Source organism: Rhinoraja longicauda, chromosome 9, assembly GCF_053455715.1.
Source record: "Rhinoraja longicauda isolate Sanriku21f chromosome 9, sRhiLon1.1, whole genome shotgun sequence".
NCBI lineage: Eukaryota > Metazoa > Chordata > Chondrichthyes > Rajiformes > Arhynchobatidae > Rhinoraja > Rhinoraja longicauda.
This window is the reverse complement of record NC_135961.1, coordinates 27,114,113-27,137,247: the sequence shown is the minus strand read 5'-3', so window position 1 is coordinate 27,137,247 and position 23,135 is coordinate 27,114,113. Positions and strand designations below refer to the sequence as shown.

At 42.3% G+C, this 23,135-nt stretch overlaps 1 protein-coding gene across 1 annotated transcript in view; it reads left to right on the top strand.

Annotated features, from left to right (window-relative positions):
- prkcea (protein kinase C, epsilon a) overlaps nucleotides 1–23,135 on the top strand; it is a 426,235-nt gene that overhangs the window by 335,724 nt on the left and 67,376 nt on the right. The window contains exon 11 of the mRNA XM_078405002.1: nucleotides 13,458–13,612. Within this exon, the coding sequence (XP_078261128.1) occupies nucleotides 13,458–13,612 (155 nt within the window). The remainder of the gene's footprint in view (nucleotides 1–13,457; nucleotides 13,613–23,135) is intronic.

Here is a 23,135-nt window from a genome sequence, read left to right as displayed (position 1 = left end):
TACCAACTCAGATGCAGATCAATGTATTGTATAAAATAACATTCATCATGTTATATGTAGCCACAGGGAAGTGTAGATGCTGGTTTACAAAAGAAGTCGGAAGATCCGAGACATCACCTATCCACGTTCTCCAGAGATGCTGCCTGACTTGCTGATACAACATTTGTATCTTTTTTGCAACATTATATGTTCCATATCACGAAAATGATTGAATTATTTAGCCTGCCATGTTGACCAGTTTATTTTCGTTCCCAGAATTCCACAGATGCTGCTTCAAAAACTATTTTTAATCATCCACCATAATTTAAACAGGATGAAAGAGAAGTTTGATAGGCACAAAATGCAGCGGTAACTCAGCGGGACAGGCAGCATCTCTGGAGAGAAGGATTGGGTGACGTTTCGGGTCGAGACCCTTCTTCAGACGGAGAGTCCTGGGAAAGGGAAACGAGAGATATAGACAGCGATGCAGAGAGATATATAGATTATCAAATAAAGCCTGCAATTCTCTCACTACCCTAAAACTATTTTGTGAGACCAATGTGCACCACAGAAAGAGGAAGAACCATCAATTCCAAAGACTGACTGCCAGGTGGGAAGGCTGGAATGGTTTGAATTGCGTCATTGTCTGAAAACAGAACTTGATTCAAACCAAATGAATGGTGACCATGCTATAAATGTCCTTATCAATGCCTATAGTATGGCAACACTGAAATTCTGTGCAGATGCAAACTCGTATGTAATGTAGTACATACTGTATTGCGTTAATTGTCCAAGAATTCTACCGTGTTTCATGTTGTTCATGTGCATTACATAATAGAATTTTATTACAAATCCAAATAATATACATAAATTTGAAAAGTTGCTGCCTGGTGGCATGTTTCACACAGGTTGGTTGCAATGCATGCCAATTCCAGGAAATTCAGTTGTACTTGCATACCCCAACAACGATACTCAGTGTGAAGCTTGCTTCAGTGATATTTCATATCATATCATATCATATCATATATATACAGCCGGAAACAGGCCTTTTCGGCCCTCCAAGTCCGTGCCGCCCAGCGATCCCCGTACATTAACACTATCCTACACCCACTAGGGACAATTTTTACATTTACCCAGCCAATTAACCTACATACCTGTACGTCTTTGGAGTGTGGGAGGAAACCGAAGATCTCGGAGAAAACCCACGCAGGTCACGGGGAGAACGTACAAACTCCTTACAGTGCAGCACCCGTGGTCAGGATCGAACCTGAGTCTCCGGCGCTGCATTCGCTGTAAAGCAGCAACTCTACCGTGGGGAGCATTTTGACTAGGTGCGGTCTTTTGAGATTCATTACTTGGAACCATCCACATTGAGGTGCCATTAAAGTAATCATCGCAAGGATTGCACAATTGCGCACTGGTAGAGTTGCTGCCTTACAGCGCCGGCAACCCTGGTTTGATCCTGACTACAGGTACTGTATATACGGTGTTCATACGTTCTCCCAGTGACCATGTGGGTTTTCTCCAGGTATTCTGGTTATCTCCCATATTCGTGCAGGTTTGTAGTTTAATTGGTTTCTGCACATTGTCCCTAGTGTGTAGGATAGTATTAGTGTATGGGTGGTCATTGGTTGGCGTGGACTCGGAGGGCCGAAAGGCCTGTTTACATGGTGTATCTCTGCATTCTAAACCTCAGGTTCCATCATGTCCCAGCACCAGCTCCCCCTTATCCCCACCTAAGCCCCAACCATCTCGTAACTCCTACTGCACCACCTCTCTGACCAAATCCTTGAGACCCCAAGATGTCTTCACAACTGATGTTCTGACTTTCCTATTCTTTGGATTGTTTTTAAATTATATGAGGCACAGTATCAATGCAAATAATTATTTTCTCCTCCTATAAGTCCTGCTGAAGATTGTACATGTGTACACATTGGATGAAGACAGGATGAGCTTGTCCCGGCAATCAGTATTCCTTGCTTTGGCCCAAAAGTGAAGCATGTTATTTGGTTGTGGTAATGAAGGCCTGATAGACATTTTGGAGACTTAACTTCTCGTATAGGTTAATATTTAATGGGGGAAAAAAGAACAGAGGTGGAAAAAAATGTTTCCGAAATCACAGAATGAAACGGTGGGGAAACGGGCCCTTTGGCCCAACTTGCCCACGGCAACCAACATGCTTCATCTACACTAGTTCCACCTGCCTGCTTTTGGCCCAGAACCTTCTAAACTTATCTTATCCATGTTCCTGTCTAAATGTATTTTAAATATTAATAATAATAATAATAATGCATTTTATTTATATAGCGCTTTTCATATACTCAAAGACGCTTTACAGAGATTTTGAGAACATAGGGAAATGAATAAATAGATAAATAAGTAAATAAATAAATGAACAGAGAAAGGAGACAGAAGGTGAGGTGACCTTCAGTGGTTGAAGGCAGTACTGAACAGGTGAGACTTCAGTGATGTTTTGAATGTGGTGAGTGTGGAGGAGTCTCTAACGGTTTGGGGTAGTGAGTTCCATAGGGTGGGAGCAGCGATGGAGAAAGCCCTGTCCCCCCAGGATCTGAGTTTGGTCCGGATGTGGGGGGATAGGAGATTGGCAGCGGCAGAGCGGAGGGTGCAGGTGGGAGTGTGCCTGTGGAGGAGGTCGGTCAGGTAGGATGGGGCCAGGTTATGGAGGGCTTTGTATGTTATGAGGAGGATTTTGTACTGGATTCTCTGGGGGATGGGGAGCCAGTGGAGTTTATAAAGGACGGGGGTGATATGGTCACGGATCGAGGTGTGTGTGAGTAGACGGGCAGCGGAGTTTTGAATGTATTGAAGTTTATTGATGATTTTTGAGGGTGCGCCATAGTCCAGACGGGAGGTGATGAAGGCGTGGATGAGGGTTTCTGCAGCTGTGGAGGAGAGGGATGGACGGAGACGGGCAATGTTTTTGAGGTGGAAGAAGGCTGTCTTTGTGATGTGTTTGATGTGTTTGTCGAAGGAGAGGGTTTGATCAAGGATGATTCCAAGATTCCGGATGTGAGGTGAGGTATCGTGATAGTATCTGTCTCAACTACCTCCTATGGCAGCTCATTCTGTACACTCACCACTCTTTATGTAAAAAATTGTATCCCACAGGTTCATATTAAATCTTTCCCCCCTTATTTAGTTTAGTTTAGTTTATATACACCTATATGAGGCCACCCGTCAACCTCTTGCACTACAAGGCATAGAGTCTTAGCCTGCACAATCTCTCCCTATAGCTCAGGCCCTCTAGTCCTGTTAACATCCTTGTAAATCTTCTCTGCACTCTTTCCAGCATATCAACATCTTTCCTATAATGGCCTGACCAAATCTGAACACTCCAAATGTAGCCTCACCAATGTCTTGTACAACTGTAACATAACCTCCCAACATCTACATTCATGACTGATGAAGGCCAATGTGTCGAAAGGCTTCTTGACCACCCTATCTAACTGTGATGCCACTTTCAAGGAACTATGCTTCAACATACCCCAGAGTCCTGCCCTGGTATGACTTCCCAAAATGCAACACCTCACACTTATCTGTATTAAACTCCATTAACCATTCCTCAACCCACCTGTCCAACTGATCATGATCCTGCAGCAATATTTTTATAAGCTTCTTCACTCTCTACAATGTCACCCACTTTCGTGCCATCTGCAAACTTGCTAATCATGCATTGTACATTCTCACCCAAGTTGTTGATATAAACCACAAACAGCAAAGGGCCCAGCATTGACCCTCGAGGCACACCACTAATTATAGGCTTCCAGTCCGAAAAACGATCTGCAGACATTATACTAGTTTCACTGTCATCCTGTTTAGTTGTCTGTATAAGTCGTTATCACCTAGCCCACAGCCAACAATGGACCATTGAGGGCTCCACCTTTCCTTGATCATTGTTACTTTTTTGCACATCTTTCATTCATTTGTTCTATATCTCTCTATATGTCACCTATTCCTTTTACTCCAGAGATGCTGCCTGACCCGCTGAGTTGCTCCAGCTTTTTGTGCCTATTTTCGGTTTAAACCAGCATCTGCAATTCCTTCCTTCCATCATCACCCTCTGCTTCCTTTCGTGGCCAATTCTATATCCAATCAACAATGTCTCCCTGGATCCCATGCGATCAAACCTTCCAGAGCAGCCTGCCCACCATACAGAACCAAGTTATGTCATTGACTGTCACTGATAACATGTATATTTTTGATTCCACAAAGATCAGATAATTGAGAGTTTTACATTAGACTTATGATCATTTAGGCTGTGAAATATTCGACTCAAATTATTGATTTGGCAGACTTAGCTATGTTACTGATATACACATACCAGGCCACGTCCTTCTCTCAGAGGCATGTGAAATTGTAAACGGAATCATCTAGGCAATTCTTAATTTAGTAAGCAGTTGCACAACAACACTGATTAACTTTATGGCAGGTACGTGCCTGAGGGAGCCCACAAAGCTGTACATGCTTTGGAAGTTCGTCTGCTTTGTTTTTTGTTTTAGTTTCCCTCTTGCTCATAAACCATTTTAATTTCCTAGAACTAACCTCATGTTATTCAAACATTAAGTTCACTAAGTTAAATAAACTAACAGTTGAATTAATTTCCAAGAGTTGCCGACATATATAGTAAATCACACATTAGGCTCTCCATGCATTCATGTTGTTTCAGTCTAACACAACTAAAGGAAAATGGTGAGACCAGAGAAATTGTATACATTTTCCATTATCATTCCATCTCCAGAATTTCTTTCCACCATTTTATGTCAAATATTGTACAATCCTAATTAGAAGGCAGGAAATGTTTATTCGAGTTTTCAGTGGGTGGAGACAGCCTCAGTAATTTTAAGTATGTTTAAACAAACTTCTCTTTCATCCTGTTTAAATTATGGTGGATGATTAAAAAATAGTTTTTGAAGCAGCATCTGTGGAATTCTGGGAACGAAAATAAATTGTGTAACATGGCAGGCTAAATAATTCAATAATTTTGATGATATAGAACATATCATGTTCCAAAAATGATACAAATATTGTATCAGCAAGTTAGGCAGCATCTCTGGAGAACGTGGATAGGTGACGTCTCGGATCTTCCGACTTCTTTTGTTAACCTGCATCTACACTTCCCTGTGGCTACATATAGCATGATGAATGTTATTTTATACAATACATTGACCTGCATCTGAGTTGATAGTTTTCTAAATTTAGACCATTTCCTGTGGGCTTAATAGTGCCCTGCGCATTGTGGACCTGAAAGCAGGTAATTGACAGAATCAGTCTGAAGACTGGTCTCGAACTGAAATGTCACCCATTCCTTCTCTCCAGAGATGCTGCCTGTCCCACTGAGTTACTCCAGCATTTTGTGTCTATCTTCGGTTTAAACCAGCATCTGCAGTTCCTTCCTACACAATTGGCAGATTAACATAGACACACAGGAAATCCACCTCATCTGCATCCACCTGCCACTTGCCAGGCATTGTTTTGCCTCCACGTTTTTCCCTGCCTTCTCCCCCCCTGTATCTCTAAAATTAAAATGAAAATTCTCAGGTGGCTTTATCCAATAGAAGCACTCGTCAATGTGCCTCCTCTACATTGTCATCTTTTCTCCACTGATATACAGACTGAAAAATAAACTTGAGGCTCTTTGACATCTTTATTACATGATTTGAAAGAGCTATCAAATGGCGTGTGTCTATTTGCACATTCATAATGTTTCTTGTTTAGAATTCTTAAATCATACCATTATAAGATTAATTGCAGAGATATAAATATAAATCATGTTTAAAAGCAAATAACAAGCAGCACATGCAAGTTTCATTTGGGGATTTTAGATAATATTTCTCGCTCTGATTCTGTAAATGTAATGGTAGGCAACCAGGCACAACCTGACAAAAGAAGGTTTAAAAAATTCAAAAACAATTCATAGAAAGATTAGAAAGAATGTGGGTAGACAGCTTCATTCACTCCATAGAACATCCTATGTAATTGAGAGCTTCAGCCGAATAGTAGCTATCTGATTGGTGAATAGTTTAAAAGGAGTTCTTTCTCAAACTCCAAATCATTGGTTAGATGTTCCTAAAAGAGAAAACAAATCCTTAGTTTACAGGAGCAGTTTAGCTTGAAGTCACTGCTCTTTCAATTTGTGCTTTTACATCTGCTGACCTAACCATTATTGGATTAACAGTGGAAAAGATTTAAACAAAGGCAAGTGTTTTTCAGTGGAGTGCTTGGACCCTTCTGATGAGATCTTATTGCTTTTCTCACAGTCAAATTATTGGCTGGAAGATTCTACATCGCCGCCTGTTATCGCACAGTCCTACCCAGGACAATGAGCCAGTATAACAAATAGCCAATAGCAGTTTGTTGCACTAGTTACTGCCCAATTATAAAGCAGTGAGATCAGTGCTCATGTTTGTACTACAGGATTGTCTCCTCCAACAAAGGCAGTGACACCCAGTAACCCTGCTGAATAAATGGCACTTGCAGATGAGGGCAGCAAAAGCTTCCTGGAGAATGGTTTGCACTCTTAGCTTCCAACCAAAATTGCTGCCAGCAGCAAATATAAACAGTGCACATTGGCAGCACTTAAGTCAAATCTGCCATTTAAGGTCTAGTCTGGGCAGGCTGAGCTGACAGCCAGCCCATTAACCTTATAATACAGCTTCATTATTACTGGTTCTGAGGACCTACCCGCAAAACACCGCAAAAATATAACTCAATAGTTGCTGTGTTAGAAATTGTTCAGCACTCTAGTCAAAACCTGCATGGCAGTAGTTTGAAGCAAATGTGTCCAAAGGCAAAATTAAGATTGACATCAAATAGCTTCTCCTTCACACAAGGTAATCTGACAGGGAACACTACTGAAGAATAAAGTGTAGCAACTGTTTTCATTTAGTTTAGAGATACAGCATGGAAACAGGCTCTTCGGCCCACCAAGTTCACACCAACCAACAATCACCCATACACTAGTTATATCCTACACACTAGAGCCAATTTACAAAAGCCAATTAACCTACAAACCTGCACAATTTTGGAACGTGGGAGAAAACCAGAGCGGGAAGAACATACAAACTCCGTACAGACAGCAATTGTGGCCAGGATTGAACCCAGGTCTCTTGTGCTGTAAGGCAACATTTCTGCCACTCTGCTGTCCCATTTTGTTTACAAATAGTTATGAAAGTATAAAATGAATGTGAAAGACAAAATGCTGGAGTAACTTGGCAGGTTAGGCAGTATCTCTGAAAGGAATGGACATGTGCTGTATTATGTCGGGTTCCTTCTTCATTTGCCCAATAGCCTTCTTGCTGTGTTTATCTTGTGATTGTGTAACATGGCACTTTGATATTTTACTTCTTTGACTGTTGAGAATGTTCATTGGTTTATCAAATAATCTTTAGAGCAATTAGTTAGAACAAAAGAGTACAGACCCGGAACAGGCCCTTCAACCCATGTCTGTGCCAATGATGCTGCCAATTTAAACCAATCTCACCTGTCTGCACATTGATCTATATATATCCCTCTACACCCTGTCTGTTAATGTGCCCTGATTAAATGCTTTTTTTGTTGCCATCGTGTCTGCCTCCATCACCTCCCCTGGCAGCGTGTTTCTGGCATCTATCATACTCTATGTGAAAAAAAAACTTTTGCCCCCTCACCTATGCCCACTAGTATTTGAAATCTAGCGATTTCTGTGGTGCAAATTTCACTTTCCTGATGTCAGCACAATTTAGCATCGATTCCGAGGGGTAATTGGTGTGCAGGAGCAAAAATGTAAATTAAGCACATTGACCAATCTTCCCACAGGCAGCAAATTAAGAAGTAACAAGTACATTTTTTAAATCAAATCCTTTTAGGATTTTAGAGAATAGAAATAATCGAATATTACAGAGTACCAGAAAGAACTGAAATTAACCTTCTAAAATAAACTTGGTGCCTAAAACATAGAACAGCACAGCAAAGGAATAGGCCCTTCAGTGCACAACGTGTCTGTGCCAAACATGAACATAAACTAATCTCTTCAGCCTGCACATGATCCCATCTCTCCATTCTCTGCTTATCCATGTGTGTATTTAAAAGACATTAAATGGCACAATTACATGTGCTTTCACCACGTCCCCTCCTCTCACTTTAAAGCTGTGTCCTCAAGTATTTGACATTTCTACGCTCGGGAAAAAGGTTCTGACCATCTACCCTATCTTTGTCGCTCCCTCTGGGTGACAGGGGTTTTGGGGAGAAGGCAGGAGAATAGGTTTGAGAAGGAAATATGGTTCAACCATGATTGACTGGTGGAGTAGACTTGATTTGCCAAATGGCCTAATTCTGCTCCTAGAACTTATGAATTCTTCACCCCTTTCCCACCAGGAAAGAGGTACAGAAGTTTGAAAGTGAATACCTTCAGATTCAGGGACACTTTCTTAACCAGCTGTTATCAGGCAACTGAACCGTCCTCTCATCAGCTAAAGAGTGGGCCTGACCTCCCATCTATCTACCTCATTGGAGATCTTCGAACAATTTTTAATTGGATTATTTTGGACTTTATCTTGCACTAAACGTTATACCTTTTATCCTGTATCTGTACTTGGTGGATGGCTTGTAATCATGCATTGTCTTTGACTCGATAGCAAAACTAAACCAAACTAAACTAACCTGCGATAGATCTCATCAGGCCCTGGGGACAGATCCCATCATGCCCTGGGGTCTCACCAACATAATGCTCTTCAACAGACCCAACATTATCTCCTCCTTGATCTCAAAATGGCTTGCATATTAGTGTACCCTGCACTGGTCTCACTGTAATCTTTGCCCTTCACCCTGTTGAACACTGAGGCAAAGTACTCATTTAGTACCTCTCCTATATCCTCTGACACCAAAATAAATTCCTTTCTTTTGCCTTGACTGGTCCAACCTTAACCCTAGTTACTTTCTTGTTTTTAAAGTTTGTGTAAAAAAGCCTTGGGATTCTCTTTAATCCATCTTGCAAATGTTTCATAAACTCTTCTGACCCTCGTAATTTCTAGCTTGTGTTCTTGCTTTATTTTCCTCAAAGGCCTTTTACACTGAGGAAGTTCCATCAATATTGGAGAAGTTAAGGTTACCCAATGTGACAGCCATGTTGCTTCTAGCTCTTTCCATAATCCGTCTACATATAATAATAATAATAATAATAATACATTTTATTTATATAGCGCTTTTCATATACTCAAAGACGCTTTACAGAGATTTTGAGAACATAGGGAAATGAATAAATAGATAAATAAGTAAATAAATAAATGAACAGAGAAAGGAGACAGAAGGTGAGGTGACCTTCAGTGGTTGAAGGCAGTACTGAACAGGTGAGACTTCAGCGATGTTTTGAATGTTGTGAATGTGGGGGAGTCTCTAACGGTTTGGGGTAGTGAGTTCCATAGGGTGGGAGCAGCGATGGAGAAAGCCCTGTCCCCCCAGGATCTGAGTTTAGTCCGGATGTGGGGGGATAGGAGATTGGCAGCGGCAGAGCGGAGGGTGCAGGTGGGAGTGTGCCTGTGGAGGAGGTCGGTCAGGTAGGATGGGGCCAGGTTATGGAGGGCTTTGTAGGTTATGAGGAGGATTTTGTACTGGATTCTCTGGGGGATGGGGAGCCAGTGGAGTTTATAAAGGACGGGGGTGATATGGTCACGGATCGAGGTGTGTGTGAGTAGACGGGCAGCGGAGTTTTGAATGTATTGAAGTTTATTGATGATTTTTGAGAGTGCGCCATAGAGGAGGCTGTTGCAGTAGTCCAGACGGGAGGTGATGAAGGCGTGGATGAGGGTTTCTGCAGCTGTGGAGGAGAGGGATGGACGGAGACGGGCAATGTTTTTGAGGTGGAAGAAGGCTGTCTTTGTGATGTGTTTGATGTGTTTGTCGAAGGAGAGGGTTTGATCAAGGATGATTCCAAGATTCCGGATGTGAGGTGAGGTGGATACTGGGAGACCATCAATGTTAAGGATGAAGTTTTGGGTGGATTTGGTGAGCATATCTGTTCCTCCATCTCCTGCTGACGTTTGGGAGGCCTATAGTATATTTTCATCAGAGTGATGGCACCTTTCTTATTTTTGAGCTCCACCCATATTGTTTCAATGAATGAACCTTACAGTAGGTCCTCCCTGTGAGTGCTTTTGTGATATTCTCCCTGATTAGTAATGTAACCTCCACCCCTCTCTCACATCTGTAGCATTGAAACCCTGGAATGTTGAGCTGCCCAGTCCTATCACTCTCACAAAGTCTCTGTAATGGCCATAGTTCCATGCACTGATCTAGGCTCTAATTCCACCTGCTTGACCCATTAGACTCTTTGCATTGAAATAAACACACCAGCCCATCAGTCTCACTGTGTCTTTGCCTGTCCTTCCTTTCAGACTTACTTGTCAAAACCTCTACCTTCCCACATCCTTCCACTTGTTGACCTGCTGCTCTGGAACCCATCACCTTGCCACACCAGTCCCCCAAGTAGCCCTAATGAATCTCCCTGTGAGGACATTGCTTCCCCTTCAGTTCAAATATAACCCATCCCTCCTGTGCAGGTCTCCCATGCTCTGGAAGAGAGCCCAGTTACACACATATCTGAAGCCCTCCCTCCTGCACCAGCGCTTTCATCAAGTATTTTCTTTCAAACTATTTTTCTCTGGGAATTACAGTTGAGAAAAAATGTGGAGTTTCGGGACGTGTCGTTGAGCAACAATTATTGTTTATAACACTTAAAAATTCTGGGGAGACAAAGTGCTGGAGTAACTGTGCGTATCAGGTAGCATCTCTGGAGAACATGAATAGAGGCACAGTGATGAAACGGTAGAGTTGCTGCCTGACAGCACCCCCAGACCCGGGTTCAATCCTGATTACGGGTGCTGTTTGTACAGAGTTTGTATGTTCTCCCTGTGACTGCTTGTATTTCCTCTGGGTGCTCCGGTTTCCTTCCACACTCCCAAGGACGTACAGGTTTCAGGTTAATGGGAGGAGTTGGCTGCGCCTAACGGCTGCGGCTCTCTGGCAGTCTGTTGTCTTTTTTTCTTTTTTTTTGTTTGTGTCGGTGTTGGGATGGTTTTTGTTTCTGTTTTTGGCTGTGTATGTGTGGTGGGGGGGTGTGGGGGGGTGGGGTGGGGTGGGGCGGGGGGAAACCTTTCTTTTATTAGGTCTCTTCCCCGGGGCGCAGCTCGCCCGCGGGGCCTTCCATCACCGGCGCGGCTCGGCTGCGGGACTTAACATCGCCGGCGCGGCTCGGCCGCGGGACGTTTCAGTGCCCAGTGCGGCTCGGCCGCTGGACTTAACATTGCCCGGTGCGGCCGCGGGACGTTGCAGTGCCCGGCGCAGCTTGGCCGCTGGACTTAACATCGCCAGCGCGGCTCGGCCGCGGGACGTTTCAGTGCCCGGTGCGGCTCGGCCGCTGGACTTAACATCGCCCGGTGCGGCCGCGGGACGTTTCGGTGCCCGGGGCTCGCTCGGCCGCGGGGCCTTCCATCCCCTTGCGGGGGCTGTGCGTGTCGTTTGCCTCGGTAGGGGTCGAGCTGCCTGTCCGTGGGTGCGGGGGGAAGAGAGGGGAAGTTTTGTTGCCTCCATCACAGTGAGGGGGTGTTTGGAGTCACTGTGATGGATGTTTGTGTTGGGGTCGGGTGTCCAGTGTTCTTTTCTTTTTTACTGTGTTTTGTGGCTGCTGAAATTTCGTTCGGTGTTTGTGCCGAGTGACAATAAAGTGTTGTTATGTTATGTTATGTTATCAGTAAAGATTGTAAATTATCTCCAGTGTGTGGTATATGGTAATGTATGGGGGTGGTCACTGGTTGGCACGGACTTGCTGTGTCCACACTGTATCTCTAAAGTCTAAAGTTGGCGTTTCGGGTCCGAATTATTTAGACTAAAATGAATTAAAAATTAATACACCATTTTTAACAAAATGGTGCATTTTCACATTATTCCACACCACGAGTGATTCACAAGTGATTCGCAAGTTCTTAACATATTTATTAATTTTACTGGTTTCTGGTGATTGCACTGAAGAAAGTCACAAAACTGTGCAGCTTCAGGAGGAGCCTGTGATCACCGATAGCATCTGAATCTCCATGTTTAGTTGTGCCAATGCTGAACTAAGGCTCCTGAAGCTGTTTCTTAGTATTCGGACCATGAACATTGACACTTTGCACCATCGGTACACTGCAAAATGCAGTCATTGGGTCCCAGGTCTATTCTGTACCGATGTTACTTACTGGAGCCAGTCCTTTGTCAATTCTGAATGCCCAAAAATATAATTGGAGCATTTTAAGCTGGCTGATTTGTTTATGAAATTGAATATAAGTAAAATTATTTAAAAAGGGGAAAGAAGATGTTAGAAACTGGGCAACAATGTCAACATTTTACATGACAGGCAATTAAGATGACTGCTTCTGCCAAACTCCTTCAGTTACATTTTTGAAATGAGTCATTTACTGGTGGTGAACTCAAGCACGCTTGTACATGTTCCATTTGTACAAGCATATCAAATCAGTAAGGAATAGATCAGCCTGGGAGGATTCAGATGTTTGAAAGATATTTTGACCTTAGATTTCACGCAGATTTTGAGAAAAGGTTGCAACATCTAAATATGAACGAAGAGTTTGTCGATACAGGGAGCTGCAGCTGCTGGCATCTAAAAACCCCCCAAAGTGCTGGAGTAACTCAATGGGTCAGGGAGCTTCTCTGAGTTATTTCTTATGCCAGCTGTGCAGACAAGCACGCACTTGTGTGGACCACTAAGTTCTCTGTTTCCTGAAAATAAATTACAGAGGATTAAAGCGCTATGCCACCCAGTCTACGACAGCCATCGTTCACCCGTACAATAGTTATATATGTTATCCCACTTACGCATCCTCCACCCGAGGGGAAAATTACAAAGCCAGTTAACCTACAAACCCGCACATCTTTGAAATGTGGGAAGAAACCAGAGCACCCGGTGAAAACTCGTGAGTCATGGGAAGAACATGCAAACTCAGAACAGACAGCACCCATAGTCAGGATCGAACCTTGCTCTCTGGCACTTTGAGACTTAGCTCCACTGCTGACCCACTGTGCCGATTTCAAGGGAATCTGGGAATGGACAATAAAATCTGGTCTTTATAACATTGACTATATCTTGTGAAAGAGAAAATTGTTAAAAAACACACAAGTCAGACAGCTGTTGATAGATTACCATGAAGTGAAAGTGTTGCCTCAAGATTTGTATACTTTCAAAATGCAGCCTGATAAACTGTGAGAATGTTTACACTGCTTCATCTTTGTGAATCAATGAGGCTAAAAATGATTAGAGAATCAAAGCTACTTGCTATGTATGGTAGCTCACGCTGGTATGTTTTTGAACTTTATATTTCTTTTGTCAGCACCTAATTGATTCTACTCCACAAGCGTTTAGTTGTTTACACCCAACAGCCACCTGCATTGCTTTAAGAAATTTAATTGAAAAAGCTCTACTTTCTTTCATTTAGGACCGCCTATTTTTCGTCATGGAATACGTAAATGGAGGCGATTTAATGTTTCAAATCCAACGTTCCCGCAAGTTTGATGAAGCCCGATCAAGGTTTTATGCAGCAGAAGTCACTTCGGCACTGATGTTCCTTCACCAAAATGGCGTCATCTACAGGTAGTTGTTTAAACGGGACAGCTGGCGTCGGTGGCAGGTTTGGCCAGAATGCACTCATATCTTAGCAACTTGTTTGGGTTGAAGCATTGTGCCTCTCCATTTCCGTGCATGTTGAGACATGGGTCGATGCTGTTTTCTTTTGGCTAGTCATTCAGAATATTTATGTTTGAATAGCACCAGAAGCTGCAAAGAGTGATGATGCCAGACTTTTATTCTGGTGCACTTAGAGCTTTTACAAAATGTTTGGCAGAGTCTGACCCTCTGCTAACCTGCCAGCAGAGTGGTACAATACCTTTACTTTCACTCTCAGTCCACTATAGACTTCTAAAGGGCCTTTCATTTCCCACTGCCCTCAGCCCTCCTCCCCATTCTCAAAAAAAAACGTTGTGCCATTTCTTTTGTTTATTTGAGTTGTCCTCTTGTTGGCTGAATAGGGATAACAGTCACAGGATCCTTGTTTCTTCCATGTAGTTGAGGGGAATCTTTGAGTCACTGACAGGAAGTGGCTGCTAGTGAAGTCTAGCAAAAAGGTTCTGTAAGGCACTGGATTCAGCCAAAATCCCATGTTTTACCTCCAAGGTAAGGTGAGCTCACAATACGTGTAAGAATTTGAAAAAAAATCTTTGTTAAATTCCATGTACGCGAAAAAGAACTGATTATCAAAAATTGTTTTTAAAGAAAAAGAAGAGTTTCAAGGAAAATCTTGTAGATTACTTTCTTTTGTGTAGGATGGCACTGCAAATGCTGTTTTTTACTGAATATAGACATGAAATGCTGGAGTAACTGAACAGGTCAGGCAGCAACTTCTTTGAATGAGGGTTCCGACCCGAAATGTCACCTATTCTTTTTCTCTCCAGAGATGGCTGCCTGACCCGCTGAGTTACTCCAACATTTTGTGCCTAAACCTTTTTACTGTTTTTCATGCTATTGCCTTTTTGGGGGGTGGGGGGGGGTGGGGGTGGGGGGGGCATTCTTTAACCCCAGAGCTATTCCATTCGTGTCAGTAATCATGCACCCTAGAGTCACTTCCTCCATTTCATTACGGTCTCAAACTTTGTTCTGGCTTGCAGTCGAATCCTAAGCTGCCTTACCCCATATAGTACATTACCAGAAATAAAAAAACATTTTCTCGTAGCACAGTTGATTGAAAATAAACTGGCCAACTTTCACATGACTGGGTTTGAACTGACCTTGTGACCCATGTGGCATAAGAGACGGGGGTGGTGTGTGGTACACCATCAAGCAGAAATAATTCACTTGTGTTCTTGTTACTTCCTATGCCATATGAGAAAACCTTTTGCTATTTTTACAATTTTCAGAACATTAAAAAGAACAAGTGCCACATTTGATAGCAAAGTGGCATTTAAAGTTTGACGTTATACTCCACGTTGAATAGCTCCATGTTGTAGTGGTACAAGACGCTAGTGAGGCCATGTTTGGAGAAATGTGTTCAGTTTTTGGCACCATTTTATAGGAAAGATGTTGTCAAGCTGGAAAGGGTGCAGAGAAGATTTACAAGGATGTTGCCAGGACTCAGGGGCCTGAACTGTAGGGGGAGGTCGAGCAGGCTATCACTCGATTCCTTAGAGCGTAGGAGGATGAGAGGTGATCTTGCAGAGGTGTACAAAATCATAGGAGGAATAGATCGGGTGGACGCACAGAGTCACTTGCTCAGAGTAGGAGAATCGAGAACCAGAGGACATAGGTTTCAGGTGAAGCGGGAAAGCTTTAATAGGAACCTGAAGGGTAACTTTTTCACACAAATGATGGTGGGTATATGGAACAAGCTGCCAGAGGATGTAGTTGAGGCAGGTACTTTCGCAACGTTTAAGAAGCATTTAAAATTTAGACAAGTACTTGGATAAGACAGGTTTAGAGGGATATGGGCCAAACTCAGGCAGGTGCAACTAGTGTAGATGGGACATGTTGGTCGGTGTAGGCAAGTTGGGCTGAAGGGCCTGTTGCCCAGAGGAGATGAATTGAGGTCCAGAGGACATAGGTTTAAGGTGAAGGGGAAAAGATTTAATAGGAATCTGAGGGGTAACTTTTTCACACAAAGGGTGGTGAATGTTTGACACAAGCTGTCAGAGGAGGTAGTTGAGGCAGAGACTATCCCAACATTTAAGAAGCAGTTGGACAGGTACATGAATAAGACAGGTTTGAGGGGATATGAACCAAATGCTGGCAGGTGGGACTAATGTAGATGGGACATGTCGGTCGGTGTGGGCAAGTTGGGCTGAAGGGCCTGTTTCCGTGCTGTATAACTATAACTCCATGTCTCCACTAGTTTTTTAATAATTTCTGAAGAAGTTTAATTTTTGCTTCTCTTTTTAATCTCCCCGTGAATTTACCCCTTCCTTTGCCTGCAATTTGTTCCAGTCCACATGTATTTTCTGTTTTTCCAACTCTAGTCAGTTCAAAGTTCTAAGTTTGGAAGTTTTCCATTCCATCATCAAAGGTAAAACCTCAGCAAACTAACCATTTTCTTTGGAAATCTATCTCCATACTCTGTGTCCTACTTACCTCACCTCACCTTCATAAATGTTGTTAACTAACCTGCAGTTATTTTCCAAAAATTCTCTCACACTTCCTTCACATTTTGTCCAATCTCCAATTTTACCCCTTAGGGATTTATGTGTGAATGCAAAGTAATTAATGTAAGTATGTATTGAATAGAAAAAGACTGCCCTAACTTGTTAAACATAGAAACATAGAAAATAGGTACAGGAGAAGGTCATTCGACCCTTTGAGCCAGCACTGCCATTCATTGTGATCATGGCTGATCGTCCCCAAACAATACCCCGTTCCTGCCTTCTCCCCATATCCCTTGATTCCACTAGCCCCGAGAGCTCTATCTAACTCTCTCTTAAATCCATCCAGTGATTTGGCTTCCACTTCCCTCTGTGGCAGAGAATTCTACAAATTCCCAACTCCCTGGGTGAAAACGTTTTTTCTCACCTCAGTTTTAAATGGCCTCCCCTTTATTCTAAGACTGTGGCCCCTGGTTCTGGACTCGCCCAACATTGGGAACATTTTTCCTGCATCTAGCATGTCCAGTCCTTTTATAATTTTATATGTTTCTATAAGATCCCCTCTCATCCTTCTAAACTCCAGTGAATACAAGCCTAGTCTTTTCAATCTTTCCTCATATGTCAGTCCCGCCATCCCAGAGATCAATCTCATGAACCTACGCTGCACTGCCTCAATTACAAGGATGTCCTTCCTCAAATTAGGAGACCAAAACTGTACACAATACTCCAGATATAGTCTTACTAGGGCCCTATACAACTGCAGAAGAACCTCTTTACTCCTATACTGAAATCCTCTTGTTATGAAGACCAACATTCCATTAGCTTTCTTCACTGCCTGCTGTACCTCCACGCCAACTTTCAGTGACTGGTGTATAAGGACACCCAGGTCTCGCTGCACCTCCCCCTTACCTAACCTAACTCCATTGAGATAATAATCTGCCTCCTTGTTTCTGCCGCCAAAGTGGATAACCTCACATTTATCTATATTAAACTGCCCCTGCCACGCATCTGCCCACTCACTCACTCACCCTGCAGCCTCCTAACATCCGCTTCACAGTTTACACTGCCACCCAGCTTTGTGTCATCCACAAACTTGCTAGTGTTGCTTCTAATTCCCTCTTCCAAATCATTAATATATATGGTAAAGAGTTGCGGCCCCAACACCGAGCCTTGCAGCACTCCACTCGCCACAGCCTGCCATTCTGAAAAGGACCCGTTTACTCCTACTCTTTGCTTCCTGTCTGCCAACCAATTTTCTATCCATGTCAACACCTTACCCCCAATACCATGTGCTCTAATTTTGGTTACCAATCTCCCGTGCGGGACCTTATCAATGGCTTTCTGGAAGTCTAGTTACACTACATCCACTGGCTCACCTTCATCCATTTTACTTGTCACGTCCTCAAAAAATTCCAGAAGATTAGTCAAGCATGATTTCCCTTTCATAAATCCATGCTGACTTGGACTTATCCTTTTACTGCTATCCAAATGCACTGTTATTACCTCTTTAATAATTGACTCCAGCATCTTTCCCACCACCGATGTCAGGCTAACTGGTCTGTAATTCCCCGTTTTCTCTCTCGCTCCTTTCTTGAAAAGTGGGATAACATTAGCTATCCTCCAATCCACAGGAACTGCTCCTGAATCTATTGAACATTGGAAAATGATCACCAATGCATCCACTATTTCTAGAGCCACCTCCCTGAGGACCCTGGGATGCAGACCATCAGGCCCAGGGGATTTATCATCCTTCAGTCCGATTAGTCTAATACATTTCTCGCCTAATGAAAATGTCTTTCAGTTCCTCTACCCCCCTAGATCCTCTGTCCTCCAGTACATCTGGGAGATTGTTTGTGTCTTCCTTAGTGAAGACAGGTCCGAAGTACCTGTTTAATTCTTCTGCCATTTCCTTGTTACCCATAATAATTTCACCCATGTCTGCCTTCAAGGGACCCACATTTGACTTTGCTACTCTTTTTCTCTTAACATATCTAAAGAAGCTTTTACTGTCCTTCTTTATATTCTTGGCCAGCTTCCCCTCATACTTCATCTTTTCAGTCCGTATTGCTCGTTTGTTACCTTCTGTTGTCCTATGAAAGTTTCCCAATCCTCTGGCTTCTGGCTACTCTTTGCTGTGTTATACATATTTTCTTTTAATTTTATTCCATCTCTAACTTCCCTTGTCAGCCACAGTTGCCTCCTACTCCCCTTAGATTCTTTCTTCCTTTTTGGAATGAAATGATCCTGCGCCTTCCGGATTATGCTCAGAAATTTCTGCCATTGCTGTTCCACCGTCAATCCTGCTAGGATCCCTTTCCAGTCTACCTTGGCCAGCTCCTCTCTCATGCCTTCATAGTCCCCTTTGTTCAACTGCAACACTGACACTTCCGATTTAACCTTCTCCCTCTCAAATTGCAGATTAAAACTAATCATATTATGATCACTACCTCCAAGCGGTTCCTTTACCTCGAGTTCTCTTATCAAATCTGGTTCATTGGACAACACTAAATCCAGAATTGCCTTTTCTCTGGTAGGCTACATTACAAGCTGCTCTAAGAATCCATCTCGGAGGCACTCTACAAACTCTCTTTCTTGGGGTCCAGAACCAACCTGATTTTCCCAGTCTACCTGCATATTGAAATCGCCCATCACCACAATGGCATTACCTTTCTTTCATGCCAGTTTTAACTCCTGCTGCATCTTACACCCTACATCCCATGGCCCAATCATAACAAAATTCCTTATGGGCCTGTGAGATGCATAGTACATGATGCCTGTCCAAATATGTAACATATCATATCATATCATATCATATCATATCATATCATATCATATCATATCATATCATATGATATGATGTGATATGATATGTAACATATTTTTTTCTTTCATTCATTCATTCATTCATTCAAATTAATCACTTCCAAATTGACAGATTTAGATCAGGTTGCGTAAACCTGGTACATGAAAGCAATCAAATCTAGGTTTCAATAATCAAGATCCCCTTTAAATCTCCTACCTCTCATATTAAAATTATGCCCTCTTGTTTTTGATAGTCGTACCATGGGGAAAAAAAGATGTTGACCATCTATGCTTTCTTTGCCTCTCATGATCTTATATCTTTCAGTCAGGTTATATCTCAACCTCCTTTGCTGTTAGAGAAACAAGCACAACCTATCATATCAAGACTTCCAATCCAGGCAACATATTGGTGAACCTCCTCTGCTCGACCACATTCTTCCTATGATGTTGTGTCCAGAACTGCACACAATACTCCAAGGTGTTAACACCTAAATGGTGTTTTGTAGCATTGTGACATAATGTTTCAACTCTTTTATTCTGTCCCCCGACTGGTGAAAGCAAGCATACTACATACTGAAGAATGGTCTCGACCCGAAACGTCACCCATTCCTTCTCTCCTGAGATGCTGCCTGACCTGCTGAGTTACTCCAGCATTTTGTGAATGAAAGCATACTACATTGCTTGCTTTCACACACATTCACATCCACACGGATGAGAGTATGAGGGTGCGTGTGATATTGTGTGTGAGTGTGCATGTTTGTTTGTGAGTGTGAGTGAGAATGCTGTCAATGAATTCTTGATGATTCTCTTTCAAAAGACTCCCACTGGTCAGGTGTTGTTTTACCTGCAAGTATCTGCTCCTAAACTACTTTTGCCGGGTTCTCTCTTGCACTATTATCCTTCCGACAATTAAGACCTGAACTTGAGGACCTGTTTTCACCCTTCCACATCTATCTTCAAGCCGATAGAACTGCAGTTGCTCTTTCCAAATTTTTCCACAACTGATAAGACCATCATCCAGCACAAAAAAAAACAAAGTGCTGGAGGAACTGAGGGGGTCAGGCAGCATCTGTGAATAGACAGACGATGTTTCAATTCGGGGTCTATTTTGCCTGCAAAATCTAAAGATGCAAAACATCACCGTTACTCCACCCTTCCTGCTGCTCCTTACAATAAGCAGTAAACTTCCTTGTGATATTTTGTTGTGCATCCTTATATCTTTCAGTTATTGTCTATGTTAAATAGTTTGTTACTCAGGCTAATCTTTCGATCTTTGTATCTTTCAGTGAAAACGAGTTTAAGAACTTGAACATTACAGAGCTTAATTCACTGAGGGTGAATTTCACCTCGGTCATTTTTATTTCTGTAATGTGTCAATTTACTATTGAGTTGGTCGCCATTCTGATTCCATCTCAGAAACTAGCTGGTTAGGTCAGGTTTAGTTTGGTTTAGATATACAGTGTGGAAACGGGCCCTTCAGCACCACTGACCCATACGTCTTTGGAGTGTGGGAGGAAACCAGAGGACCCGGGGAAAACCTACCTGGGGGTGAATGTACAAACTCCACACAGACATCAACTGTAGTCAGGATCAAACTCGGCTCTATGGTGCTGTAAGCCAGCAACTCTACCGCTGCGCCACTGTGTCGCCCAGAGCGGGAGACTGCCTGTGAATCCAAGGTGAAACAGATATTACTTCGGCAGCAGGTGGTGATTATTTTTAAGTACATTAATGCTTATTTTCCAGTGTTCTGGTCCAGTGCTGAAAGTGAGTTTTCTCCAGTTCATTAAGAAATATTGTAAACAGTATGTATCTCAGAACAATAACACCCTTTTATTACTGAAATGTTGATGGAAAGCTCATAAAATGTTTCTGGCCGCAGGATGCTCCATTGTCTGTCTTCTTATTTTATTCCCCTGGAAATATTTTGCTGAATACACATCATTGTAGGCATTCCCTTCTTGACACTCAGTCTAGCGTCCAGGAGCTAACATTAAGCTGAAAATCCTATTGTTCAGTGATATTCTAAACAATGCAATAAGCACAAATGTGATGATGGAAAAACCTTTTAAAAGAAAAGGTTTATTTAGTTTAATTTAAAAGCCTTGTTAAACAGGGCAATCTCCCAATCAACTAAAAAGACATTCTGTCAGCAACATTTCAAGATGTTTTTGGTCAGGGCTATCTGAAAAAACTGTTTGTTTATATGTCACAAGCATAGTAAATACAGAGTAGGACATTCGGCCCGATAAACACATTCTGGCATTTAATTAGACCATAGCTGAACAAAATCTTAATTCCACCTACCTGCTTTAGTTTTGTAACCTTACATACTCAGGCCAAACAAACTCAGTTTTAACCTTTTGAGTTAATCTAAACCCAACAATTTCTTTGGAGGAAACAGTTCAGGATTTCTACGGCCATTTGTGTGCTGAATTATTGTCTGTCATTATCCCAAAGGGAAATAGCTCAATTTTAAAGGTTATGTCTCGCTGTTTAGACTCTTAGAGTCATGCGATACAGAAATAGGCCCTTTGGCCCAACTTGTCCTTACCGACCAAGATGCCCTATCTAAACTGGTCCCATTTGCCTGCATTTAGCCCATTTCCCTCTAAACCTTCCCTGTCCATGTACCTGTCCAAGTGTCCTGTTATATTACCTGTTACAACTACATCATCTGGCAGCTCGTTCCATATACCCACCACCCTCTAAGTGAAAAATGTTGCCCCTCAGGTTTGTATTAAATCTTGTCCATCTTAAACCCATGTCCTCTGGTTTTTGATTTCCATACCATGGGTAACAGACTCTGCATTCACTCTATCTCTTCCCTCTATAAGATGACTGTTTAGCCTTCTGCACTCCAAGGAATAAAGTTCTAGCCTGCCTAATCTGTCCTTGTAGCTCAGTGCCTCTATCCTGGCTACACCCTTGCAAACCTTCTCTGCCGTCTTTCCAGCTTAATGGCATCCTTCCTATTGCAGTGACTGAAATTGAGAACAATACTCCAAATGTGGCCTCTTGTACCAAAGGAAATAATTTCTCTCAATCTGCTCTTTCAAATAATTATCTGCAGACAAACAAAAATTGAAATGTAATTTCGAACATGTAGAGTTGTTTTCATGATTTTCTACTTCCCTAAGCATGCAAAGGATCCATTGTGGATGTACTGTTCAAATGGCAAAAAAATATGAATGGGATTTTAAAAGTGAAAGAAGGAAATCAAAGTAACCATGCCATGGGGATTTTGACGACCACTTGAGAGTGATAGAATATCAGTTTCTTATTCAAGCTATTTATATGAAACTAAGGTAGGGTGATGTTCAGCACTCATTGGAAAAGTGATTGTCTGTGTATTAAATTGAACAGAACCACTTTTAAAATTTGCTATGCAATCCACTGTCTGTGAAAGTTAGCAATGAATGAATAACAGAAACTTACCGTGTTGGCCACAAAGGCTTAAAATTATTTACTTTAAATGTATGTCTCTGATTTTAAACCATCCAACTAAAAGAAATAGATCCCTTTATATTCTTCCTTGGCCCGAAATAATGTCATGTGCTGAAATCTGTCTTTCATCTGGCCTCTTTTTTTTTTTAAAGCCAAATTATCCAACCTTTCCAACTTGTATCAATGTTCTTGTCTTGGTGACCTCTTTGTAAATCTCATGACACATATCCAATGCAATTACACTTTTCCTATAGTGTGGTCATGGGAAATCTGCCCTGTTCTCAAGCTGAGATCTCATTATTGTCATGTACCGTTCTACAGACCTGCAGTTATGTTCTGAAACCCCTTCAGTGTCCTTCACTCCAGGGAAAACAGCCCCATCCTATCCAATCTCTCTTTTATATTCAAGCCCTCCAAACCAGTCATCATTCCTGTGAATCTTTTCTGCATCTACTCTGCCTTATTCACATCCTTCCTATTGCATGCGAACCAGAATTGTATACAATACTTATAATGTGGCTAAACCATCAACTCGCCAAATGTAACATGATGTCCTATCTCTTATACTCAGTCACTTGCCCTTCATGACTCTTTCTACCTTTGTCAGAGAACTATGTACTTGTACACCATGATCTCGCTGTTCAATAACACTCCCCACAGCCCAACCACTCACAATGTATATCACGGCCAGCTTTAACCTTTAGAATTTGGCTGTTAAGTTCCATCAGCCATTCCCTTTCTCA